The following is a 27,827-nucleotide window of genomic DNA, read 5'->3' as shown; positions in this document are numbered from 1 at the left end:
AGAAGGCTATTTGCATTTAGTGAATGAGAGAGGGGTGGGGGAAGGAGTTGGAACTTGCAAGGCAGGGAGCTGACACAGTGTCAGCTCCAAAAATTTACTCTCTCTGTCTCCCACGGTCCCTGTCACACTCCACCCCACCCCCTTCTTTTGAAAAGCACGTTGCAGACACTTGAACGCTGGGATAGCTGCCCATAATGCACCACTCCCAACACTGCTGCAAATGTGGCCATGACAGTGCGCTGGTAGCTGTCAGTGTGGCCACACTGCAGTGCTTTCCCTACACAGCTGTACGAAGACAGCTTTAACTCCCAGCGCTGGTACAGCTGCAAGTGTAGCCATACCCTTAGGCATACTTAGGAAGAGCTGTCTGGAAAGTTGATTCTTCTTAGTAGCCCATCAAGCTTGACTTGCTCCTGGGGGAATTCTGTGCCACTATGTATGCGCAGAATTCATGTCCAGCACAGAATTTTTTTTCTGCACAGAAAATACATTTTGCCCAAGAAGTGCTACAGTTCTGCCTTTTGCCCACCATAGGCCACTGTGGCACCAGAACAGCCAGCAGCCGGCTGCGTTCCTCACAACATCCTGCCAGTAGAGCCAGGTTAGGAGGTACAGATATGCAGGGGACTGCGCGGGGGGGCAGACAGAGTGGGTCACATAGAGGTGCTGGGGGTTCACAGATGGGTTCAGAAGGGCTAGTGGGGAGGACAGACTGGGATGGCGGCTCAGGAGCTAGTGGGGTGGCAGCATTGAGCTAGGGGCTGAATGGAGGGATGGGGGCGTTGCAGGGCCACATGGGGAGCAGTTGTGCAGGGATGCACCTGACTAAATGGGAGAGGCTTGGAGTCAGTCAAGGTCTGCATGGTGGAGGCCCCCCACCCCCCTAACGCGTGCCCCCCAACCCTTCCCCCCCATTCCATAATTCTCCCACTCACACCTAGCAACCCTCCAGGTTCGCTCTCAGGCTCCTTCCCTCTCCCTCAGCTCCTCCATTACCCCTGACTCCCACAAGCCTTTGCGCTGCTTCTGAGGGGTGTGGGAAATATGTTTCTGTATTGTAGTTTAAGTTAATTACTCAAAGTTCTGTGTTCATTTGCCTAGTAAGGAATCTATTTGTCAAAAAACATTTCCTGAATTTTTTTTTTTTGGTCTGTATTGTTAAACATACTTGCTGACCGTTATTTTGAAATAAATTACCAAATAATTGAAACTGGCATGATTATATTGTGGTGTTTGACAAATAAAATATGCAGAATTTTGCAGAATTTTAAAATATGGTGTGCAGAATTTTTATTTTTTTTGGCATGGATAGTCCATTCACAATGGGCTGGCAAGACTGGATATAAATTACCTTGTGCATGTCACCCCAAGAACAGATGCAAATACATAGCCAATATTCATAACTTCAGATACAGTGATGATACATGGATTTAACCAGGATAATCACACTTGACATTATTGTAACTTTTCCATTGACACCTTACATGATACATTTTGTACAAGACTTGTTTCAGTTGTGTAACAGTGGTAATATCGATGATGTAAATCAGGGATTCTCAAACGGGGGGTTGTGACCCTTCGGGGTCACAAGTTTATTATATGGGGGGTTGTGAGCTGTCAGCCTCCACCCTCAAACCCTGCTTTGCCGCCAGCATTTATAATAGTATTAAATACAAAAAAGTATGCTAAATTTATAAGGGGAGTCATACTCATAGGTTTGCTGCGTGAAAGGTGTCACTGATACAAAAGTTTGAGAAACACTGATGTAAATGGTCATCTTCAGTCATATAGCATCACAGTGGTAATGGGTTTGGATTGTAGCTTGATAGTCCACATCAGGCCAGAGGGAGCCACATGTATTCGCCACAAATATCAGCGGGACCTCTGCTGGGGACATGGAGGGGTAAATGAACTCTTTCTTTAGGTTTTCCTCAAGATAGTTCCAGAGTGCCTCTAGTTTAGGTTCGGAGAAGGAGTACAGTAGAATCTCAGAGTTATGAACTGACCAGTCAACCACACACTTCATTTGGAATCATGAAATCAGGCAGCAGCAGAGACCAAACAAATAAAATACAATAAGCAAATATAGTACTGTATTAAACATAAACTACAGAAAAAGGGGGAAAGTTTAAAAAAAATTTTTGACAAGGGTAAGGACACTGCTTCTGTGCTTGTTTCATTTAAATTAAAATGGTTAAAAGCAGCATTTTTCTTCTGCATAGTAATGTTTGACTTAATACAGCTTTGAATGTTCAGTTGTAAACTTTTGAAAGAACAACCATATTTTGTTCATAGTTATGAACATTTCAGAATTCTGAACAACCTCCATTCCCGAGGTGTTTGTAACTCTGAGGTTCTATTGTAAATGCACCTGAAGGGAACCTCTGCTCCTGGCTGGAGGTCAATAAGGCAGTCAGAGCTGCAGTAAGGTGGTAGAAGGTTCTCTTTTGTTTTGTTGAACATGTCAGCATTGTGTTGATGTTTAACAAGAATCCCGGAGCCATTGGGGAGGTTGTGGGTGTTTCTAGGATCACCTTTGGATACTGTCCACACCTCTAAATTCTTTTGAGGAGCGAATAGACTGATAAGGGTTGCTGGTCCTGGGGTGGCTGTCAGGTAAACAGGGTTGTTGGCAAGATGGGGAGTTAAACTGTACTGTGCCTGACTGCCAGCAGTTGCCCAAATCATGGGCAACAAACCAGGGGATGCCAAGGACAACTGATGAATGCAGTCCACGAATTAATCCAAATTGGAGGACTTCAGTGTGACCTATAAGGATGCCATGTGGTGGGTGACCAGTCCTGATGACAGGAGTGACCTGTCCATGGAATCTACTAACCTGGGGGAATCCTTGCGCTGGGTTGGGATATTGTGTGTTTGGGCGAACTCCAGATCCATGAAGTTGGTTGAGACATCCAAGTCCACTAGGGCCTCTAGGTTGGTGTTGGGCATCACAGTGTGCTGGAGCCAGAGAGGGAGATATGTTGAGTGCTGATTGGGCATCACCAGGGTACTGATGGACATGTGTTGGTGTGGGTCAGTGGGAGAGGGGAAGTGTGCCAGCTCAGCCCAGACACCTATCAGAACTGGAGCTTGGCATTTCCTGATCTGGGCATTGGCAGGGCAGTCTGATGCAGAGTCCTGGTTCCCTACAGTATAGGCATAGCCACGATGCCTGGCATCCATTCTTTTCCACATCAGAGAGATGGGGCCAGAGCGTATCGAGTTGCATGGGTTTGGGTAATGGATGATGGGGGCACTGCAGCTGAGAGGACCAGCTTTTTTATGGGTGATGTTTGGTCAGGCAGTCGTCAGTCTTGATGCATAAATTGAGTCAGGCATCGAGGCCAGAGAAGGATTTGACCTGTGCCAGTTCATCTTTAATTTCACCATTTAAGTTGAGCAGGAAATTATAGTGCTGAGTGTCTACTTCCAAGTGTCAGAACTCCACTGCATATTTAGCAACTGGCTGCTGTCCCTGTGGCAACACCCAAAGTGTGGTTTTGGCTGTGCTCTCGCAGCATAAAAGATCACCACCATAACTTGAATGAAGACCTCAAATTGTCCCAAAAGCAGGCTTGATTTTTCCAGGAGTGGAGACTCCCAAACCAGGGCCTCCCCATTAAGCAGGCTGATGGTCCCACTTGGGCTTGGTTAGTGGAGTACGACTGGACATAGCAGAAATAGGAGCTGATGCTGACTTAGGAACGCACAGATTTTGTCATGCTTGCCATTGAACTTGTCAGGTAGGAGAAACTTGGGCTCGTGGGGCATGGGAGTTGGCACCAAAGGTGGCATGACTTGAGCTTGCAGGACTGCATTCTATGCCTATAGGGCAGTTATCTGGGCCTACAAGGTCTGTAGGTGTCTGTTATCTCTGTCAGAAAGATATTGGTTCTGAGGGTCAGAAACGGGTTACCTGGAGTGAGTCAAGGCTGGGTGCAAGACAGGGGCAAGGCTGGGAACAAGCACACACAGGAGCTATAGCAGCTGTGGACAAATGCTTTGAGAAGCTGCTGCTGGTCTTGAGAGCCAGCCTGCTGGCTCATCTAACCAATCAGTGTAGCTAACCAGGCTGTCTATTATAAACCAGCTGTCAGTGTTAGGCTACCTGGAGCCTGGCTCCGCTGTGGGCCCTGATTCCTAACAGGAAGTGTGAGATAATTTTAGCTGAAGATGAGTGAGGTGTTGGAAAGAAAACTGACGAGTTAATAAATTGATACAAAGTTCAACAGTACTTTTAGAGTAAAGGATGGGTGAGATTTCATAGTTAATCTCGCCATATGAAAAACCGTGTAGGGAGGGTTAATCATTAATGCTTATAAATCAGTTTTCCTGTATGCTGAAGTAATTGCCACAAAGTATGCCACCTTCACTGATAAAAGGTGAATTGGACAGCTTGATAAATGTTCAAAATGGGGTTCCATTAGAGAAGAAAGCAGTTTGCTCCCACAAAAGGATTTAAATCTTTCTTACAGGAGGAAGAACTCAAACCAGGGTCCTAAGAAGTCTGCTCACCAATTGATGAGAGACATTGAACCTCTGTCTGCAGGTGAATGGAAAGCTGATATTGTCAGCCAAATGTACTTTAATTGAAGCAATAGCTGGGTCCAAGTGTTTTAAATATAATAACCCAAGATTATTGGATTATACCACTGAGAAGGAATGTGACCCGTCAGTACTGCCCATGATGAAAAGTGCTTCCGTTTGCAGAATATGTAACTGTTGCAGGCTATTTCTTGCTCTGGAGTAAAATATTCTATACTTCTGAAGAACATTCTTTGTCTAATGAAGACATCAAGAAGCCATCCAAGCTGTGAGATGTAATCATACTAGATTTGGGTGAAGTACTAAGATGTGGTTCTGCAATACCATGTTGTTCTGAATTGGGAGCATGCTAAACTGGTGATCGGACAATATCAAGAGATCCATAAACCAACACTGGGAAGGCTTAGTGGGGAGATATCCGTGTAACCTGAGTGCAGAAGGCTGTGCTCACCCTTTGAGTGCCCCCTTGAAGTCTTGGTATGATGCTGCATGTGCTTTGGAGGGGTGGGAGAAGTATGAAGAGACTGCTGACTTTACTTATTATTTCTTCGTGAGAATGAAAAAAATTAAAAACAGAATTTTGCCTACAAAAAATCTTGTTAGGATAACATTTGGCTTCATTAGCGTTTCTGGTTCTAACAGCACATTGAATCCTCATATTTAATTCTGGAAGTAATTTTAGTACATTTCTGTATAACTAACTGTATAATGGTTGAGATATGCATGCAGAAAACACTGCTGAATTTAAAAAAATGATTTTGCATAATTTGGCTATCTTACTCTTTTCTCTCCTCTCTCATCCATGTATCTAACTAGAATTTACGAGGACTAGTTGACTAGTGACTGATCTTTGTATGTCACTTGAATAAGTGTGCTATTCCAAGTACAATAAGATAAAAGTCCCTTGTAATTGGAGCTGTGCTGCTAGGTTTTCTAAGAATTTTGACCACTTCAGGAAAGGAAAGAGTTCTTGTTACTGGTAATGTTCACAAGCTACAGAGAATTTCTACAGCACTGGATGAATCTGTAGGTGAAAGTATACAATAGGTTTAAATTTATAGAGGCTAGATTTGTCATATCTAGACAGATTCTTTTCCTCCTAGTTATAACACAATTATGTGAAGCAGAAATTAATCAAAGGCTTTTGTTTTCCACTCTTCCTATTACTTTGCATATATAAATAATTTGTTTAGTGCTTATCTCCAGTGCTTCAGCACCATTCTGATGTGGCAAAGCAAGCGCAAAGAGATGAGTCCTCATTTTTCTTCTGGGGATGGTTATGTCTGAGTTCCTTCCGATTTCTCATTGGATTGTATTCACAGTCAAGGTCTTACTGATGAAAAACCCTGTTCCCATAGACTTTTATCATAGCCTCCCTCAGCTGCAACCTTTTCAGAGGGTTGTGAGGGTCCTGAAATTAAAAATATTTTTTAAAGTAATCAGGACCTTTAGGGCTGCTTTGATTAGGACTAGAACCTTTAAGTGGATCAGTAATGGGCGAGTGTTGACTAGACTGATGTGCTGCTCGTGTTGGTCCCTATGTCACAAGAAGTTCTGGCTTCTCTGAATGCCCCTTTACAAGTCCCTTTATTTTACCGCCCCCCCCCCTCATTCCCACAAAAAAAAGGCAGGAGGGGGAGGAGAAAAAGTCCTAACCTGTTAGATTCTTTCTTGTCTCTTAGTTTAGTGATTGCTTCTCATGTGTTGTCAGCTGCTAGGGACAGGAGATCAGAAGCAGTAGCTTTATTTCATTGGAGAAGGGGAGCTGCCACTTCATCCCTCATCCCATGCTTTTGTAACTAGTAATAGCAATTTTTCCTCTTCATTTCTTTGCCATCATTGACACACTTCTGTTTGAATAGGAAGAGAAGTAGTATAGTTACAAAAATCTGGTCCTGAAGAAGATGTGCTCTAGTAGTACATCATGAGTCAATTTAGGGTTCAGTATGTTGGTTGTTTTTGAAAAATTCAGCGGAAAAAACTTAGTAGCAAGTTTTTAAAAAGCATCTGGTTTAAGATCCTTCAAAGCTTTATTTACAAACAAGATAATATTTATAGTCATGTAATGTCTCCCAAAATGTAAATATTTAAATTTCCTTAAAGCTGAGATTTCCATTTTCTGGATAATTTGGTAAAACGATTTTGAAGAACAGCTTACGCACAAAGCAAGATTCAATAATACTCCAACCATTTTCTGCAACAGGATATACAAACCTCAAAGTATATTTCAGGGTTTTTCTATCACCTTATGAGTTTTCACAGCAAGAAAGGTGAATGGGGTCTTAATTGGATCGGCCAATAGAAAGTGTTACTTCTCTTTTGACTGTAAGTGCAAGAACACTCTGATGGATTGCATGTCTCTCAACCATCTTGAACAATCAGTATTGGCTACACAACTCTCAAGGTATGACTGGTGAAATGGAGAAATTGCAGTGACCATATGTGTGGGGGAGAAGAGGTGCCTGCATATATATATAAAATTCAGTAGTGTTGTAATCATGTCTGAGGATTTTACATTTGTGGTTTTTGTTTTTGTTTTATTTTTATTGATGCTTGTTTAGGGAGAGTGAAGGTTCGTTGTACAGCCACCTACGTGCACATTTACAAATGGTATTATACATTCAGGACTACTAACTATACAGTCTTAAATGGTCACCCAAAACCATTTTTTTAAAAGTAAATATATTCACTATAACAGAGATTGGAGGAGAAATTTTTTCATTTGACAGCTTTTCTGCAAGTCTTTTGGTCTGTCCCCTGTTTCTGTGGGCCTTCTGTACAGAAGCAAGAAAGGGGAGATAATCAATTTTAAAAATAAAGGGAAAAGTATGGCCATAAAGCTACAAATTGATAGGCAGATACAACGTTTGGAATGGTGATTAATATCTGAGTCGTCTGAAGCAGGAACATACTCCTTCCTCTTCCTGAGATCTTGCAAATCCAATTCAGACAGAATCTTGTGAAAGTTTCCATGGGTCTTCGCCACTTCAGTGCACGCTTGTTTGTTTGTTTTTTAAACAAATCTAATTTAAAAATTGAAAATATAACTTTGTACAAAAGTGTTTAATGCTTATTTTGCAGATGGTGTTCTGACACTGAATACAGAGAACAGTAATTGTTCCTACCAAGTACCAAGCTTCCGTAAATGTGAGATCTGTTTGCTATCTTTTTCAAAAGTGACACAGTTCCAGCGCCACATGAGGGATCATGAGAGAAATGACAAGGTATGTATTTCAGTAAATCTAGATAAAAATCTAAAAAATATGAATACATCAAAAGTTAAATCCAGCATTTTAATAGGTGAGGTTGAAGACATAGTTGGACAACACTTCTTTTTCACTTCTCCCTCATCACATGTGCAGTCTATAAGGAATGAAAGAAACCTTGCATTGGCTAGCATTTCAGATATGCTATCCACAGTTGAAGCAGTTTTTGCTAAGGTATCCACAGATAGTCCATTGTCTCCGCAAAGTATATATGTGGGCTAAAGAAACTGGTAAAAAGATTTTTTTTTTCCTTCAAGATTTTAGATAGTAAACTGACTACGCTTTATCAACAATAGGGAAATTTGTTTCTTATTTAATTGGCAAAATTTGTACCCAACTGATTTATTAGAATCAACTTTCCCTTATGTAAACTATCTTCTTCTCTTTTTTTTCTTTTTTCCCCTTAAAGAATTAATTTTATTAAAGGAAATAGCAAAATCCTGCATGAAATGGTAGCCAATGTAGTTATCACTTCAACTGCTTCTAAACCAGGTGGAGGATGGATGAAGTGGGTTTTAGCCCATGAAAGCTTATGCTCAAATAAATTTGTTAGTCTTCAAGGTGCCACAAGTATTCTTCATTCTTCTTGAGGGTTAAGGCACTGTATTAAGATTTAGGAAGTCTGGGTTAATTCTAGGCCCTGACATAGATTTCTTGTGTAAGTTTAGCAGTTTTATTTAACTGCTGTGCCTTGGTTTTCAATTTATAAAATGGGAATAATCCTTTCCTACTTCATGTTGGGAGGACCGATTCATTAATATTTGTCTTGTGGTGAGGAAGATATAGATTAACTGTCTTTTTGAGATAAATTATTACTCAGTTTTCAAATCTCAGGAAATCAACCCACTTGTGCTGAGAGAGCAGTTGTTTCATAAAAAAATTGATAGCGTCTTAACTTCAAATTCTACATTTAAAAATAATCTGTGGTTAATTTGGAAATTATCTGTTCACTTGAATGAAAAACAGGAGCAATGTTTTTGAACAAAATGCAAGGAAAGATCAATTTTAAGAATGAAAAATGTTGCGTACAACAGGGGTGGCCAACCTGTGGCTCCAGAGCTACATGCGGCTCTTCAGAAGATAATATGCAGCTCCTTGTACAGGCATCAACTCCGGGTCTGGAGCTACCGGTGCCAACTTTCCAATGTGTCGGGGGTGCTCGCTGTTCAGCCCTTGGCTCTGCACAGGCCCTGCCCTCATTCCACCCCTTCCTGCCCCCTCCCCTGAGCCTGCCATGCCCCCGCTCCTCCCCTCTTACCCCCCACCGCCTCCTGCAAGATACAAAACAGCTGATCAGGAGGTGTGGGGAGGGAGGGGGAAACGCTGATTGGCGGGGCTGCCGGTGGGTGGGAGGAGCGAGGAGTGTGCGGGGGAAGTTGATGGGGGGCTGCTGATGTATTACTATGGCAATGTACATTGGTAAATTCTGGTTCCTTCTCAGGCTCAGGTTCGCCACCCTTGGCGTACAAAATTGTAGAGTAGCACGGTTAACCTTGGAATAAGCAAGATAGTAATTCTCTAAAATGCTCTCTGCTTTTCTGGTCAGATGGCTGGTTGAGCCCAGAGGAGGAGTTCAGGATTATGTACATGTTAGAAAGAGGTTTAGTTTTTGTCTCCACTCTTTTCTCTTGCCAGTCCCTCCTCACCCCCAAATCAAATGGAATTATGAAAAATTGGGGAGTCAGAATTTCTGTTGAGTATTTTAGGTCATGGGACCATGAGAGAAAATAATCAGGAGGATATTTTTGTGTCATTATTGTAGATAGGTTTTTGAACTACCTGTTTTTGTTTGAATTATTGTGTATATTATAGTCTATATCTGTGAGAAGATTAGACCTAATATATTTATCTTAATCTTGTTTCCCCAAATAGCCTCATCGGTGCGACCAGTGTCCAATGTCATTTAATGTTGAGTTCAACTTGACACTTCATAAATGTACTCACAATGGGGAAGATCCGACATGTCCTGTGTGTAACAAGAAATTCTCCAGAGTGGCTAGTCTCAAAGCTCATATTATGCTACATGAGAAAGAAGAGGTAATACTTAACCTCATTTTTAATTTTTGAAAGAATGTGACATGAATGTTACACTCAAGAAATTAAGCTTGTGCTTTTGCACAGAAGGGTGAGTAAATGAGGCAGAGCTATAAAGTTCTTAATGGAGAACATAGCCAATTTAATAATATTAGTTAAAAATGGATGTACCTGATATACACTAACTGCCGCAAGTGAATCCCTGCATATTTGGCAAATGGGTTACTGAGAGTCAAGGGCAGTAACAAGAAAATATTTATCTTTTGTAAATTCATGTTATCTGAAAGCAGGATCAAACTCATAATTCTTATTTGATGCTTTTCAATCATATTTACTTGCAAGTGTTTTTGATGAGAATGAAATAACATTTCAAGACTTGTATCTATTTAATCTTCTATGCTATTTATATCATCTAGTTTCAAAAATTTGATATTGAAGAAACCTAAATTTTCTTTGTTTCAGTTTTCAAAAATACCTCATTTCACCTGTGGAACTCAGTCCCTTAGCAGTGCAGAGTCGGAACCTTCTAGAATAGCAGTGCCCACTGGATCTGCATGCATCTTCCCTAGTGGATACCTTTTCCCTAGAGATAGCTTCATAGCGATCTAGAGGCTCATTTTGTAAAAATCTGCCGGAGGAGGATGGAGTCTATCTCTTATGTACTTGAACTAAAATTTAGGAACTAGAAAAAGATGTGCTATCCACAGAGAACGTAAGATCTTCTCTGCACAATTATGTTTAATTCTGCTTTTGTTTCCTCGGTTCTAGCCTAGTCCTATGCTTCATTTATAGTTTTGGCACCAATTTAACCAGTTGTAGACTTTCTGAAATGTTAGGTTCTTCTTCAAGTAGTGTCCTGTGAGTTCTCTACTGTAGGTGCGATAGCGCCCCTGTGCCTGAGATCAGATATCTTCAGTAGCAGTACCCACTGGGCCTCACATGCGCTCCTCCCTGTCTTGCGCTGTGAGTGGCGTCTGTATAGTGCTGTGCCATCCAACCTCCCTTAGTTCCTTCTCAACTGCTTTTGGTCTGGGGTGGAATCCCAAGCGGACCTCTTCATACATCCCTATCCCATAGTAATGGTAGTGTTTCCATTATAATTTTGTAGATATTAGCCATTTCCTTTATTTTTGTTTCTCCTGGTGGGGGAAAAAAAAAATTCCGTTGCTCTTCACTACCTGATATTTTTTAGCTTAGTGTAGGTTTCCTTTTCTATGCCCTTCCCAATTGGGCAGTTCTCCCTTCTCGGGGTTATGCCCCCATCCCTGGGTTCAATAGGTGCTTTTCCTTTTGTGAGGCCATTCCCATGAGTGATGGCCAGCGGTGCATATGCTGTCTTGGTGAGGGACACATCTCACAAAAGCATACCCACTGCCTCAAATTGAAAGCTCGGTCTGGAAAGAAAGAAATGTTACGGACCCAATGAGGCTTTGAAGCCAATGGAAATAATATAGGTGATTCCTCACATAATGAACTGTTCTTCCAGAGTTAGTTCCAGCAGAGTCCGCTCCAATGCTGGTTTTGTGTGTGGAATCTGTAGTGTTGATTCATGTCCCTCAACTATGAGGGCTCTTATGATGTTTCAGTAGAGCAAAGCGCCATCATCTTTCATGCCTCTGGGTTCTCCTAGACTAGACATGGATTATCCCTAGAGTCAATGAAAACTCATCATGCAAGTAGGGCTTTAAACATTTACTAGATGCCTATCAGCCGGGTTAGAGGAGGGTATTGTGAGCCTCCAGTCACTAATGAATTTATCCTCCAAGTACCCCTGTGTATTTTATATAATGGGAACTAATGCAGAGGAATAATAAGGGATTTGCCCAGTCTTTACCCAGGAAGTCTGGCAGAGCCAGAATTGAACTCGGAACTTCTACCAGTGCAGTGATTTAATCACAACACCATTCTTCCTCTCATCCTGGCATCTCTCTGCACCATCAGTGGTAGGTGACTCCCTCACCCACGTACAACCACCTTCCCGTGACATGGATCTAGTACAGTACTTACCAAGCTTATGGAATCACTGGTTAAACCTTTAGTAGTCTCTGAAGACTGCATCCTTAATTAATACAGTATTGGCCCAAAAAGTTAGTGTGAATCAGATTTTGATGGCTGATGCTCAGTGTGTTCCATAAGGAATATTGTAGCATATTGAACCTAGAATATATGGCAGACTCTTGCTCCCTGCACATATGCTCCTGAAGCTAACCTTATGATTAGGGGTCTACTTAAATTGTGGAGAAATCACACATTTTTCATGGGTTTGTCATGGCATGAAGAGCAAATTTTGTGGATGTATTCATATCATGCCACCCTTACTTCTGCGCTGCTGCTGGTGGCAGCACTGCCTTCAGAGCTGGATGTTGGGCCAGGAGCTGGCACTCTCTGAAGGAAGCACTGAAGAAAGGGTGGCAATACTGCAATCCAACTACAGTAGCCTTGTGTGATCTCCTTTTGTGTTGGGAACCCCAGTTTAAGAAATGTTGTGTACTTTTACCCATACTTTTAATGGTCTCTCTCCCTTTTCCAGTGGCATAAGCTTTTGTTCAGAGATGGGTGACAAAACTAATTAGAGGTTTGGAAAATTAGAGGTTTGGAAAAACTTTTACATAAAGAGTGACTAAAGAGATTGAAACTCTTTTCGTTTAGAGGAGATAAGTAGATACAGTGATAGTTGTTGTTCAGAATAGTGAATGGTATAGAAAAGATAGGGCAGATAGAAGTCCCTGCTCTTTCTCATAATTCAAGAACAAGAAGACTTCCAGTGAAATTGAAAGGCACCAACTTCAACTCATTTTACAGAATGCACAATTAATCTATGGGTCTCGTTGCTACAAGACATGATGGAGGCCAAGAGCATCCAAAAGGATTATACACTTATGTAGATAATGAGAATATCCAGAGTTAAATTATTAAAGCTTTAAAAAAAATTCCACATGTTTTGGAAGGTTTTTAAACCCTTACATTTCAGGGCATGAGAAATTGTGTGTCTGTGTGTATGTTTACACAGCAATTAAAATCACCTGCGGCTGGCCTGGGTCAGCTGACTTGGGCTTGTGGGACTTGGGCTGCAGCTGAAAAATTGTGATGTAGACATTTGGGCACAGGCTAGAACCTGACCTCTGGAATATCCCACAAGATGGGAGGATGCCAGAGCTTGGGTTCTACCCCAAACCCAAACACCTGCACCACAATTTTATAGCCCTGAAGCCTAAGCCTCATGAGCCCAAATTAGCTGACCTGAGCCAGCTGCTGGTGTTTAGTTGCTGTGTACCATACCTGAGGGTCCAAGGAGGAAAGCCCACTTTTTCAGAACTAAGCAAAAGTTAGATCTGGTGTAGCTTCTGAATGGTTTTTTTTTTTTTTTTTAAATCACTCCATGTTTATGGTAATATTTTAAGCATTTCATGATCTCGAGAATCAAGTTCTGTTATCTTTTTCAGAATCTTATTTGTTCAGAGTGTGGAGATGAGTTTACTTTGCAGACCCAACTGTCCATGCATATGGAAGAACATCGTCAGGAATTGGCTGGAAGCAGGACCCATAGCTGCAAGTCCTGTAAGAAGGAATTTGAGACTTCCTCACAGCTTAAGGAGCACATGAAAACTCACTACAAAATAAGGTGTGAATCATTGTATAAGTTATGCATATTCATGTAATGAGGGATGCTCCTTTGCAGTAGCAGAATATAGAGAAGCCTGAAAAGAATTTACTTCTGTCTGGCCCAGTCATTGACTGCCAGTGTCTGGTCCTGTACAGACAGTGGGAATTGTCCAGCAGGGGCACCCTTATGAAGGTCTTCCATCCACCTTCAAGACCTAGCACTAGAAGGTGGCAGTGCTGTAGGACTTTATGCTGCTGAGTGTGATCAAGCAAAACTACTGTGGATTTAGCTTGAAATTTTGCTTGAATGTGGACTTACCAGTCCCTTATGAGAGATTATATTTTCCATATTATTGCTGACTATCTGAGGCTGTAGTTTGTCTCTTTAAGCGTATACAGGTAACTTCTGTTGTGTTTGTGAGAGAGGTCACTAGCTTTACATAAATATTGACTTTAAAAGCCAAAGGAAGAGCATTATAATAAATGACATAATTAACTTCAAGTTCTATGAGATAATTTATTGAGATGTTTAGAAATGTAAAAGGAACTGAAATGGTATTTTTTATTTTTAATTCCTTGTTGGAGTAGGCTGTGATTTTTTTTCTTTAATATTTATGGGCTTATTAATATAAAGTGTAGTTCCAGTTGATATGTATCTGTGAAGTATGTGTTTAGAGATCCTGATATATAGTGCTGTATCTTTGAGTAGTGTTCCTGTGGGTGCTCCACTTGAGGTGTGCACGTGCCCCGTGCACCTTTGATATGAAATTTGTGGTGGCAGTGACTGTTTGGTCTGTTTAGACGTCCTACCTGTCCTCATGTGGAACACCAGAGCCAGCATTCTCTGCTCCCATTCGTTCCCCATCAGTAATCTGCATTGCAGGAGGAAGCATTTGAGGAGCAAGAAAGAAGAGGTGATGGAGGAGGCTACTCTTCAGACAAATATTTCATCATCATCTCTGGTTAAAGCGGTTATGTTCCACTTATCTATTGGGGATGACGTCTAGGAGTTGGTGAAGACAGTGGTGGACTCTCCCAGTTCTCTTAAAAAAAGTCCCAGAGATCCAGCATAAATTGTTGGAAATTTTACATCCTCCATATTCTGTGAATGAGCTGCTGTTGGAGCCGATCAAAATGGCTTGGCAAACCACTTCTGCTTTCTCCCCTCTTCCCCCATCCCCAAAGTTAAGAAGCCAGATTTTTTTTTTTTTTTTTAAGTTTTTCCCAGCCAGGGGCTCAGAGTTTTTATTTTCTCATCCTGCCCCCAACTCCCTGGTGATGGATACAGTCAACAAGCGGAATGAGCAGCATCATTCAAAAGCAACCCTCTTGACAGAGACCAAAAGTATTTAGCTTTATTTGGTAGCAAGACGTACTTGTCTGCATCCTGCAGTTTAGATCCGTGAAATATAATCATATCAACTAAACCAAATTTAATTTTTATTGAGCGACTCCCACAAGAACACAGGAAGCAATTTCAGGCCGCCATTGTGGAGGGACAGCTCCTGTTGGGGTGGACTTTATGGGCTTACCTCTACACTGCTGACACAGCAGCTTGATCCATGTCCACTACGGCAGTCATTCATGATGCATTCTTCAGTCTTCCCTCATGAGGTCCAAAACACAGTAATGGACCTCCTCTTCTGTGGTGTGCATCCCTACATTCCTTTAAGGCGTGTAGGGTGACCCTTTGCTTGAGGGTATGTATACGTCTGCAGACAAAAGGAGGTTCAGTAGGTCTATGTTTCTAATGGCTCAGAGGTCCTGCACAACCTAGTTTTCCACTTCCCACAGAGGACTTGACACCTTTGGGTAGTCCATTTCCTCTTAGGTGGCTCATCTGTAAAGCGTCCCTTTTGATGCCTTGGTTGAGGGTCACGAACATTATGGGAATCTGAAATGGTGGTATCCTGTTGAGCTTATCCTCCCATCTCTTGGGGATCATTTCTCCCATTTCTGCAGTTAGTAGGAGCAGATTGCTTCTGACAGATTGGAAGTCATAACATTAGGCTGTTCCATCTCTTTTCAGGGACAAATCTTATGAGTCTCTCCTGAGACAGGAGGTTCTGTTTCTTCTCTGCTTAGGAGCCATAGAACCAGTTCCCACTCAATACAAAGGAGAAGAGAATTTTATTCCAACTATTTCTTTGTTCCCAAAAGGAAAGGCTGATGGAGACCAATTTTTAGATCTCAGATGCTGAATACTTTTCGCAAGATTCAGAAGTTCAAGATTGAGACGCTTGTGGCTGTCATCCCATCACTAGGTCCCGGGGACTATTTCGAGACATTCAAGCTTCAGAGCGTGTATTTTTCTGTTGCGATATGCCTTTCTCACAAGACGTTTCTATGCTTTATAGTGGGCCAGGACCACAGTCAATATTGTGCCTTCTCTTAGGTCTGTCTACCACCCTGAGTATGTTCGTGAAAGTTATGGTGATAGTTGCTGCATAGCTTTTTCAATAGGGAGAAACCATTTTTCGCTATCTTTACAATTGGCTCCAAAAGGGGCCTTATTACACAGAAGTTCAAACTGCAGTAAACAAAGCCACCTCTCTACTCACAAGGCTCGGTTTTCAACATTGTGACGTTCTCCCTCGTACTTGTACAACAGATACAGTATCAAGAGCGGTGCCTATAAACTCTAACATCCAGAGCCTGTCTACCAAGAGACATGTTCTTCACCCTGACACAAGTTCAATTAAGTCCTGAGGTCTCGACCAGATTCTGGCTCCAGGTCCTTGGGTACGTGTCAATGTGCACCTTCATCATATGCCCAATTACACCTGTACTGCTTCCAAGCCTGGCTCTGGTCAGTCTACACCCCCAAACAGGGACAGGTTGAACAAGTTGCTCTCTGCCCCTCAGTGTGTGTTAGTCTCCTTTGACAGGTGGAAGAATCTGAACAAGGTGTATTTAGGGGTTCCTTTCAACTATCCCTTTCCCACTATTAAAATAGTTGCTGACACATCCCTCCTTGGATGGGAGCTCACCTACAGGATTATAGTGTACAGGGCAGGTGGGCCACTAGAGTCCACCCTTCAGATTGACATCCTGGGACTTACGATTGTAAGGTGTGCTGTCAGTACGTCCTTTCATTTGCATAATAACAGACCACAGGACATGTTGTACTACATAAACTGGAGGGAGGGGAAGGGCAAGATCTCCTTCCCTCTGTACAGAGGACAGTATGGAACTGGTGCATAGCTCGGTGTAGCCTTCTTTCAACAGTCTTTCTGCCTGGTCCTCAAAACATTATAGCCGATGACCTCAGCAGATACTTAGCACAGGATCATCAATGGGAACTCAGCAAATCTATACTCAGACTGCTGTTTCTCACCTGGAATTTTCTTACAATAGATCTCTTTGCCATCACTATCAAGTGGAGATGCACAAACTTGTGCTTGTTCCCTGGATGATGCCTTTCTTCTCTCATGGTCCAAGAACCTTCCACGTGCCTTTCCTGCAATGTTATTAATCCTCATGGTCCTGAACTAAGTCAGGTAAGACATAACCCCACACATATTGATTGCATCAGCCTGGCCAAGGCACCTTCTCCGCTTCTTCTCTCGGCTGGCCATCAATTTACCATTGACCCTCCAAACTTCTCTTGCAGGACTTAGGTAGCATTCTTCACCCCAACGTAAGCTTGCCTGGGATCTGGAAGGCATGTAGAGATAGAGCTCTCCTGTTCAAAGCAGATGCAGAAGGTCCTGCTTAACAGTTGAAAAGGAGATCAGAAAACCTAAGTTCAGGAAAAGATTTTACCAGTGGTGTGCTCACTGACATCTGTCTCCCGCTGATTCGTCCATTTTGGAAGGTTTAGAATAACTTCTTATCCTGAAGAAAAGAAGTGGACTCCATTAAAATCCATCTGGCAGCCATCCACAAACTTCCTTTTGAACCAATGGCCACCTTGCCATGAAAACCACCTTTTTAGTGGCCATTACTTCTGCTTGAAGAGTTGGTGTGCTAAGGTCTTTGATGGTTGACCCTCCTTACACCGTTTTCTTCAAAGATAAGGTGGTGTTCTGACCACATCCACAGTTCTTACCTAAGTCATTTCAGACTTGCATATAAATCAGACAATTCATCTCCCTATATTTTGTTCGGAACCTTATCAGAGTAGGGAAAATGCTGCCCTCCATAAACTGGATGTTAAGAGGGCTCTCTGGCATACATTTGGACAGAATTAAACCCTTCTGAGCCTCTCCAAGTTGATTTGTATCTTTATTTTTATTGTGGAGCGAGCTAAAAAGAAGTCCATTGTCTACCTGGAGACTTCCTAAATGGGTTTCTGCCTGTATCTCTTTTATGAAGCTGCTAATGTACATGCCCACCTAGGGACATAACCCATTCTACCAGATATGGCTCCACATCGGTTGCCTTGCTAAAAGATATCGCTATAGAGCAGGGGTTCTCAAACTGGGGGTCGGGACCCCTCGGGGTCATGAGTTTATTATATGGGGGGTCTGCCCCAAGCCCCGCTTTGCCTCCAGCATTTAGAATGGTGTTAAATTAAAAACACTTTTTTTATATATTTATAAGGGGGGGGGGTTCACTCATACTTGCTATGTGAAAGAGCTCACTAGTAAAAAAGTTTGAGAGCCACTGCTATTAAGCAGCGATTCTCAAACTTTATTGCACCGCAACACCCTTCTGACAACTAAAATTACTACATGGCCCCAGGAGGGAGGGGACTGAAGTCTGAGCTCCGCCACCTCAGCTGGAGGGCCCAAGGCCTTCAGCCCCAGGCAAGGGGCTTGTAACCTGAGCCCCACCACCAAGGGCTGAAGCCTGAGCCTTGCTGCCCAGGGCTTTAGACCTCAGGCTTCGGCCCTGAGCAGTGTGACTCGGGCTTTGGCACCAGACCCCTGCAAGTCTAACACCAGCCCTGGTGACCTCATTAAAACGTGGTCGCAACCCACTTTGGGGTCCTGAACCACAGTTTGAAAACTCCTGCTATAGAGGAAATATCGTGAGCTGCTCATGTGTGTTTACGTCTACGCCTTCTCCTGAAACTATGCCCTAGTGAATGCTTCTCAAGCAGATGCTACCTTTGGTTCTGTAGTTCTTCAAACGGTTTTAGATCAGGTTCCAAAGCTCCCACCTCTTTCAGAGGGTACTGCTCAGAAGTCACCAAGTGGAGTAACAAGAGGGACGCTACTTGAAAAAGAAAGATTACTTAGCATGTAAGTAACTGGTATTCTTTGAGATATGCGAACCTATGGGCACAGGTGTAGCTTGACTTCTATATTTGGAATGGCAGCTCCAGTCAGGCCAGTGGGGCCTGCGTGGGCGGCGGGGGTGATGGCAAATTCTGTGCCTGCTCAAGACATTGCCTCTCCCCCAAACTACATCCATGCCTGTGGATGCTCCTTTCCCTCTGCTCTGGAGTCTGATCTTTGTGGGATTTTGTAGTAGAGAAGGAACTGAGTGGTAATTGTTTGCCTCAGACCTTCATGTCTTCTGGTCAAAGGTGCATGTGCACCCCAAGTGGAGCCACCCCTAGGACATCCATCTTGAAGAACTCCAGTTACTATACTGCGAAAATAACCCCACCTTCTTGTAATGTTTGCAATTTTTTAAAGACTAAGGACAGTTACTTAATACAGATGGATAAGGAACCTAATATGTGGTTCCTGCAATGAAAGACAGCATTTCAGGATTATTTATTTTCTTAAAAGAAATCTTTGAAAGGCTGTCCTTTTTCAGATTTTCAAGTTTGTACTGTGATTAAGTGAACGCACAGCAGTACCAGTAAAACTGCAGATGATTGATTTTGTTGTTGTGAGTATCTAGGCCCTCTTTATCTGAATTCTTCAGTTTCTCTTCATTAGTCTGAAGGCCACGCTAAACCCTTCTTTAGTGTGTAACCGTGTTCTAAAATTGTTCATTCAACTACTACCTCATTATTATCAATGGATATTGACGGATGTAGTAATGATGCATGAAATGGAACAGCATATAGCTTGCTTTTTCTTAGCCTAGCAGAACCAGAACAGCTAACGTGAGTAAAAAGTGGTAAAAGTTAGTTTTGTCACTAAAGTAAGCACGTTTGAGTGAGAAGGGCCTACTTTTTTTTAGAATAGGAAGAGATAATGCAGTTGCTATATCAACCTTGCAAAATTTACCAGGTCAGGAACTGAATTTGCTCATCTGCCACTTACTATTATGATTGCTGTTTTCAAAATTCTAGACATTTTATTCACTGTGAATTAATAGAATCTTGCAAAACAGTTTCATACCATCTTAGTCTCATTCATCACCTGATCAGAGAATACCAGATATTCAAATTTTTGAGGTTTAGATATGGACCTAGCTGACACCACCAAACTAGATTCATTTAATTAAGGGTGTGTTTAAAGCCTAATCCTGTGACAGAGGCTCTCTCTCTTCTTACTAAATTACCACAACTTTACAAAGTTGTTTGCTGGGTAGTGTCCTCTACCACACCTACCCAGTTACACTAAGAAGGTATTAAGATAGTTCATGAAGTGTCCATCACTGTCATTGGAGAGAGAAATTCTAAATTATCAGTGACTGTTGGAGGCAGAAGGGTTAAAAAATAAAAAGTACTGGTGCTGCAGCTGTTGATTAGTTCTATAATGTTAGCAAAAAACTACAGCCCAAGCTGTACAATGTTAATGAAGCTGCATTTCTGACCTAAATTTACTTTAAATCCAGAAAAAGTAGATGTGATGAAATGTCATCTTTTTCAAATATTTAATCTGGGAATAAAAAGTCTTTATTTTAACTACTTTCTCTATGTTTCCAGGGTATCCAATACTAGATCTTACAACCGAAATATTGACAGAAGTGGGTTTACATATTCATGTCCGCACTGTGGAAAGACATTCCAAAAACCAAGTCAGTTAACTCGACATGTTAGAATACATACAGGTAAGTGGTGAGGCAGACTGGAGATATTTCAACAGCTGCACAGACTTTTTTTTTTTAAGTGCGGAACATGAAAAATGAATAGTAATATAGAGTCTCATTTTTATTTTAGTTAAGTCTGTTTATTTAAAGCCATTTCCACATTTTAAGTGTTTTCTGTTGATTGCTTCAGGTATAACGGCATTGCTGAAGTTGTCAATGGTGAACCTGAAGGTGTTGGTGGAGGGAGGATGAGTGGGAGGCACTTTAGAATTGCAGGATAGGTACATTAGCTCGATGTTTCTGCTAAAATTATCAACACTGAAATAAATAGATGTTTACGTTTACATTCTTATATTTAGGTTTCAGACTTAACACATTGAGATGAATGGGGCAGTTAAAGCGCTTTAGCTATCCTTGTAGGCTGTCTGCCTGCTACACTATATTGTATATTTTCAGGGATTTTGTAGCTAAGATCCTTCGTAATCAGTTTAAACTGATTTTTACTGAAAAAACTCAGGTTTAATTTTTTTTTTCTGATTTCACCCTACTTTTGTATCAATATATAAAAAGTAATTATGAAAATAAATTGCATGAGATATGAATTATGATAATGCATTAGTCTGTGTATATGCACAGTTGCCAGTTGAAATAAGGATATATATTAGCCTAGAAGATGCATGCCTGTTTATTTTGTGTGTGCAAGCTCTGGAGTATGTGTGCATTTGAATGTACTGATGAATCTAATGCCCACCACATACACATTTGAAACCACATTGAATTCCATTAATCAGAGCATTAATCTGCTGAATACTTCCCTCTGTCCTCCTGGCCACCAAAATAAACACTGATATTTACCCAGAAAAATTAATTTTTGCACCAATTTTCAGCTGTTTTCTTGTTGTAGTAATAAAGACCAATACATTCCTGGGAAAAATTAAATAAAGTAAAAACAGAAACTGAAGGGCCCTATTTATGGCAAAACAGAGCTAGAAATATATACATTTCAACATGGTTCTGCAGTGCATTGGGCTCAAAATACAGTCATTACCAAAAATTGCAGAGGTTAACTATTTATACTCATGTAAATATCTTATTCCTGATGACAATACACAGCAGGAATAAATGAACTTTTTTTTGTAATTTCTAGGAGAACACAGGTGAATCATATTGGTAATATTCCCAACCCTTTCCCCTCTGTACCAGTCTCCTTAATATAACAGCCATAGTACATGTTGACAGCTTAGTTGACTGAAAAGGGGAACGTGAATTATCCATCAAACTTACTCCTAGAATTGTGGTGTTAGTTCACTTTTTAATAGGGATATCCGTTTTAGGTTTTATATATTGAAGATCCAGAAGAGAAACACAAGAGGTCACTCTTGCAACTGATTTTAAAAGTAGTCTCACAATTCATTGTCGTATTTCCGAAGGTTAATTGAAAAGTTATTTTCCTGTTGAGTTCATTCTGTTTTGAATTTATTGTTCTACATACGTATATATTCTAATGTAAGTTTAAGAAACTAGATTGTACTTCATGGAGAGAACAGGAGTCCTTAAATCCTTTGAACTTATAGAAATTTGCAGTTCACTAGGAAGAATAAAAAGTGTGTATGTGTTGGTTGGACACGTGGGGGAGAGAAGATATGATCTCAGTGAAATGACTGCCCGTGAAATGGGTTAGTCACTAAATTCTAATCAGTTATAGCATATCTGAATAAGCAAGGTTAATTTCATTCAGTAGATCAGTAGATAAATCAATAGATAACACAGTAGGGCCCCAAACACTATTTTGGTGCTGTACAAATGTAATAAAAGTAAATCCAGTTTTTTTTTTAGAAAATGCATTCTTTATAACTGTGCAGCATCTCACCAGATAGTGCTATAGTTACCATTGTTTCATTGTTAGCCACTGTCTTCAAGCACTTACAGGAAAAAAAATTAGCCTGTAGGGCCATGGAAGCAATTTCAATATTTTCTAAAATCTGAGTTGCTAGTTAGATCATCTAATCACTCTAAAAAAGGCCTCGTATACTAGAAAGCAGCATCTAAATTCTAATCTTTTTAAAAAGGAAAAAATATTTTCTGGATAACAAACATTAAAAGGTAACTTTGTAAGTAATATTTTTGAAAACCAAATAATCTATGCTAGCACGCTACATCCAAATAAGAACAAATGGACAGTTTAGTGATTGAATTAGATGCAATGACAATGGATGGTAGACTTACTGTACATGTAATGTGCTTTGCTTATGATGGCATTTTCTCTCTAATACATAATGTCATTATTGGTAATGGATTTATGTTTTTTTTTTTGTTTGTTTGTTTGTTTTTTTAAAGGTGAAAGACCATTTACGTGTAGTGAATGTGGAAAAGCCTTTAACCAAAAGGGGGCATTACAGACACACATGATTAAGCATACTGGTGAAAAACCCCATGCTTGTGCCTTTTGTCCAGCAGCCTTTTCTCAAAAAGGCAATCTTCAGTCTCATGTACAGAGAGTTCATTCAGAGGTAAATGCAATTTTGTTAATAATATGATTGCTGTTAAATATACTGCTGATCAATTTTTAACCTTTTCCTCTCAGTATTTAATCTACCTGTAGCGATGCATGACTCACCCCTGCGGTGCCTCCTGCTGGTTGTCCAGGGAATTAGCTCTTCCAGCCTCTGGAGCGCCCTCTACAGGCTGGTGTCCCGCTGCCACTGGCTCCTGTGTCCCTCGTGTTTGGGGTGCTGCCCCCTGGCAATACCCCCACAGTCTCAGGATCTCCCCACCTAGGGGAACCCCCACCCCCTATCCCTACCTCGCCTCAGTCATAGGCTACTGCCAGTCACGAACTTGCCCCTGTGTCCTGGGGCAGACTGCAGCGTCAGCCACTCATCATAGGCAAGGTTGGGTCTGGACCTGCTGCCTCTCTCTGCAACCCAGTGCCTCTGTGGGGCCTTGGACAAGGCCCTGCAGCCTGGGGAGTTGCCAGCCTGGAGCTCCCCAGCCCCTCTGGCCTTTCCCCAGCCCTGCCTCACACTAGACACCCTGAGCTTCCCAGCAGCTAGGCCCCTCTCTCTCTGAAGGCAGAGAGAGACTGTCTGTGCTTCTGGCTCAAAGCCTTTTTATAGGGGCCAGCTGTGGTCTGTTTGGGGCATGGCTCTCAGCTGTGCCTACTTCCCCAATCAGCCTGGGAGCTGCTTGCCCCAGCCACAGCCCTCTGCTGGGCTGTTCTAAGCCCCTCAGGGCAGGAGTGGGTGACCACCCCGCTACACTACCCTATTTCTCGGTGTCCCCGTCAGGATCCCTCCTTTTGACCCTTTGACCGCACTCCTGTCCCTGTTCTTTTATTAGTTGTCCCCCGCAATTAGTGGGTTTCTGAGGTCCCGCAGATCCTCCCCTTAGGCTGGGGGGGGGATCCTTTAGCAGTGGGCTTCCACCCGCCCACTTCCCGGAAACCCAATAGATACACTACCTTATTTATATTACATCGTATTCCAATGTTGTACCTTGTTGCCTGCACCCAACATGGATTATATGCTAAAACAGAGCTTACTGATCAGTTTTGCTCAATTTGATATAGTAATTTACACTTTGCTAAAATCATTAATCTGAATTAACATTTTTTTATTAGTAGCAGAGGATTCATTTACTCTTTATCTTTCGAGTATATTGGTTAATGATGTATCAGTTGAGTAATTTAAGATAATTGTATTTATTACAATTTGTATTTTTTTAAAAAACTATCCTTGGCTCTAGCTGCCTTTGATATAATTGAAAATACAAATGGGTAAAGATATAACCAGCAGCTTTTCCAAACTATAAGATAAGACAACCAGGCAGAGATTTCAAACCCAGGCAATACCTCTCTGCTCATCAATACCAGGAAATAAATGATAGCTATTAGAAGGGGCTTTCTGGGTTACACTTGGAGCAAAATAAACTATCATGGAAGGTACAAACTCATTCTGACCTTTTTTCTTTATGGTCTCTTGACACACACATTCAGAGATCTTAAATTAAAAAAGGACGTTATAATCATGTAGTCTGACTTTCTGCATAATACTGGCTATATGACTTTATCCAGAAGTTTCTGCACTGATCCCAGCAACTTGTGGTTGAGCATATCTTTTTAGAAAGAAACTTGATCTTGGTTTAAAGGCTTCAGGTGATGGAGAATCTGTCCAACTATTCCAATGGTGTATTATCCTGGTGGTTTAAAAATTTGTGCCAGTTGAATTTTTCTAGCTTCCAGCCAGTGGATCTTGTTTTCAATTTGTCTGCTAGACTTCTGCATGTTTAGCTACTTGTAGACTTTGATTTAGGGTTTGTCTACACACAATTTAACTATATCAGTTTTGAAACAAATACAATTCTGTGCAACTCCCTAGTGTGGACTCAGTTATCTGTCCTGGTATAAAAGTGGCTATATCATTGTAGCTTATTTTGGTAAACTCAGGGAGATAAGCTGTAACAACAGAAGCACTGTTATACCGGGATAGCTGCATCTACGCTGGGAAGTTGCACAGATGGAACTGTATGTGTTTCAAGACTGATATACAGTATATACTTGTTCATAAGCTGAATTTTTTTTAGTAAAAAAGGGAAGCACCGGAGAAGGGGGTCGGCTTATGAACGGGTATAGAGAGGGAGAGGTGGGACACAACCCCTCCCTGCAACAGAGGGAGCAAGGAGAGGCAGCACAACTAGCAGAGCCAGAAGGGAAGAAGTGGGGCCAGAGTGTGTCTGCTTCTGGCCACGCTGCTCTCCCCACAGCCTTCAAAGCAGCTGCAGCTGTGCCCCTTGGCCCTGCCCCCCAGAGCAGGCTGTGGCCACGCTGCCCGGCCTGCTGGAGCATGCTGCAGCCATGCTATCTAGCTCAGGCCGCTGGAACATGCTGCGGCCATGCCACCTGGTCTGGCCCACCGGAGCAGGCTGCGGCTATGCTGCCCAGCCTGCCGGAGTAGCTCCAGCCAGGCCAGAGACATCCTCCCTGGCCCACCACAGATAAGGTGAGAAGGGATGGGATGGGGAAAGTGTGGGGGTTCTGGGCTAGGAGTGGGGTCATGTGGGAGTTGGTCACAGGGGTTACTCCCTTGACCCCCAGCTTCTTCCCCCAAAAAAATTTCCTCACCAGTTGCTGTCCCGGGACACTTTGTTTACATAGGTTTACCTCCGTGCCTGCGGACGCTCGAGGTAAACAAACCATCTCGGCCTACCGGCGGCTTATCCTGATGGCCCGGGAAGCCAAAGTTCGCTGACTCCTGAATTATAGGGTCGGCTTATGAATGGGTCAGAAACATTTTCCATTTTTACTTATCCATTGGGCGGGGGGTGGTCGGCTTATAAACGAACTGTCTTATGATCGAGTATATACTGTGTAGTTAAATTGTTAAAGTCGTCATTGGTCACCTTTGCTTAAATAACCTAAATAGATTAAGCCTTTTAAGTCTCTCATTGAGGTGTGTTTTTCAGACCTCAAATCACTCTTCTGCCTTTTTTGTGTGTTTAAAAAAAAAAAAAAAAGTGGAGAGTGTTACTATGGACTGCAAAACAGTGGATACGGCACTCCAGTACAGTACTTGTCTCACCAATGCCAAAATAGTATCACCTCTCAGCTTCTACTATTATTCTTCTATTTGTACATCTAAGAATTGTGTTAACCCTTTTATCTACAGTATTACATTGGGAGCTCATGTTTGTTTGACTATCTACCGTGTCCCCTAAGTTCTTTTTAGAGTCACTGCTTTCTGGGATACAGTTCACCATCAAACAAATATGGCATACCATTCTATGTTGTTTGATATATGACCTTGTATTTAGCTGTATTAACGTGCAATTTTATTTCTGCCCCACTGATCAAGTTATTCAGATCTGTCTCTGTGACTGGTCCTCATTATTTACCACTTCATCTGTAAAAACTTTATTAGCAATGAGTTTCTTCAATAGCATCAGGCTATTGTGAGATCCTCCTAAAACATTCCCATTTATTGATTATTTTTTTCCATATTCCCAATTCTAAAATCTATCATTTGATCATGCTCTCTTAGAAACGTTTTCTTCCAAAGGCCTTGTCATGCTATGCAGTCCTTGTTCTGATCTTGCCTCTAGTGTTGTCTTTGGTAGATCCTTCACTTTCTCTTTCTCACATTCCCTCGTATTTTCTCAAGAATGTATACTTGCCCCTCCTATTTTTCTTCCACACTCTCTTTGACCAGTCTCAGATCACATTGCTTCAACTACCACAGGGGTTCTCAAACTGGGGGTCGGGATCCCTGAGGGGGTTGTGAGGTTATTACATGGGGGGTGGCAAGCTGTCAACCTCCACCCCAAACCCCGCTTGCCTCCAGCATTTATAATGGTGTTAAATATATTAAAAAGTGTGTTTAATTTATTTGGGGGGGGTCCCACTCAGAGGCTTGCTGTGTGAAAGTGGTCGCCAGTAAAAAAAGTTCGAGACCCTCTGAACTACCACCTCTGCTATGATGGCTCATGGGTCTTACTTCCTCCATTTAGTGTTGTATTTCTTATTCTCTCTGATACCTCTTCTTGAATATCTTGCTACCAGCTCTGGCTCAACATGGGAAAAGCAGAACTTCATCCCTCTGCTTTACTGTGTTGGCAGTCATGCATTCCATACTCTTTTACAGGCGTGCAACAGTGGGATAATTTGGATAGCTCATTCTTTCCTTTCCTCCTACCATGTTGCTATTGTTGCTATATCCCATCAACAATTTTCTTTACATCCTCTTCAAAAATCCTTCCTTTTCCTCTGCTAAAATTTTTGTCTGTCCTTATTTTTTGGTCTTTTGCTTCAACTACTGCAACCTCCTTCTCTTTTGGCCTCCTTTATTTTGACCTACTCCCCTTCAATATGTACAAATCTTGCTACCAGAACATCTACTTCACCCACCACTCCAGCCATGTTTAACTTCTTTACATATCCCTTTAGTGGCTTCTTCTGACCTTAATTATCAATTTTTTTGTCCTTGCCTTCAAAATCCTTTATAAGCTCTTGCCTACCTTTCTGATCTTGTCTTTTCTTCCTCTGTTCTAGCTACAAGATTACATTTTTTGCCCCCGCCTTCCTGTGTTCTTTTCATTTTAGTCTTTGTGCTTTCTTCCATGCAGCCCTATTTGTCTCTAACCAAGTCCACCCTGCCTCCATCTTCCATTCTTTGATGAACACACAATTTGAAAAAGGTCTACACAGAAACTACCCCAAAGTCTAAACCTAATACAAAAAACCTAAAACAAAACATCCAAAACAAAACCTAATACAAAAAAACAAACAAACCAGATGCATTCTCTAAGCATCACAACTAACTCACTTGCTTTTTGGTGCTTTCCATTTCCAGTCTTTCATCTGTACATTGCTTGGATTATCCTCTTCAGTTAGGTACCTTGTTCTTATTTGTAAACTGCCTTATTGGATTTTTGTTTCTATATAAATATTGCTTTAATGCGTGGATGAGATGGAGATGAAAAAAGCTGGAAAAACACTGGCCAAGG

General features: G+C 41.7%; 1 protein-coding gene across 9 annotated transcripts in view; it reads left to right on the top strand.

The window, feature by feature from the left end:
* Positions 1-27,827, top strand: part of ZNF236 (zinc finger protein 236) — a 192,993-nt gene that overhangs the window by 10,882 nt on the left and 154,284 nt on the right. For 6 of the 9 annotated variants that reach the window (XM_039521523.1, XM_039521529.1, XM_039521528.1 and 3 more), the window contains exons 2-7: positions 4,479-4,552; positions 7,630-7,772; positions 9,687-9,851; positions 13,292-13,470; positions 20,227-20,351; positions 22,668-22,840. In XM_039521523.1, coding sequence (XP_039377457.1) covers positions 4,479-4,552; positions 7,630-7,772; positions 9,687-9,851; positions 13,292-13,470; positions 20,227-20,351; positions 22,668-22,840 — 859 coding nt within the window. Of the gene's footprint in view, positions 1-3,708; positions 3,747-4,478; positions 4,553-7,629; positions 7,773-9,686; positions 9,852-13,291; positions 13,471-20,226; positions 20,352-22,667; positions 22,841-27,827 lie in introns of those variants that run through there. The other 3 variants (XM_039521530.1, XM_039521527.1, XM_039521524.1) reach the window with 2 other exon arrangements.

The sequence above is a fragment of the Mauremys reevesii genome, linkage group 2 (assembly GCF_016161935.1).
Source record: "Mauremys reevesii isolate NIE-2019 linkage group 2, ASM1616193v1, whole genome shotgun sequence".
Classification (NCBI taxonomy): Eukaryota; Metazoa; Chordata; order Testudines; family Geoemydidae; genus Mauremys; species Mauremys reevesii.
This window is presented reverse-complemented; position numbering and strand designations above follow the sequence as displayed.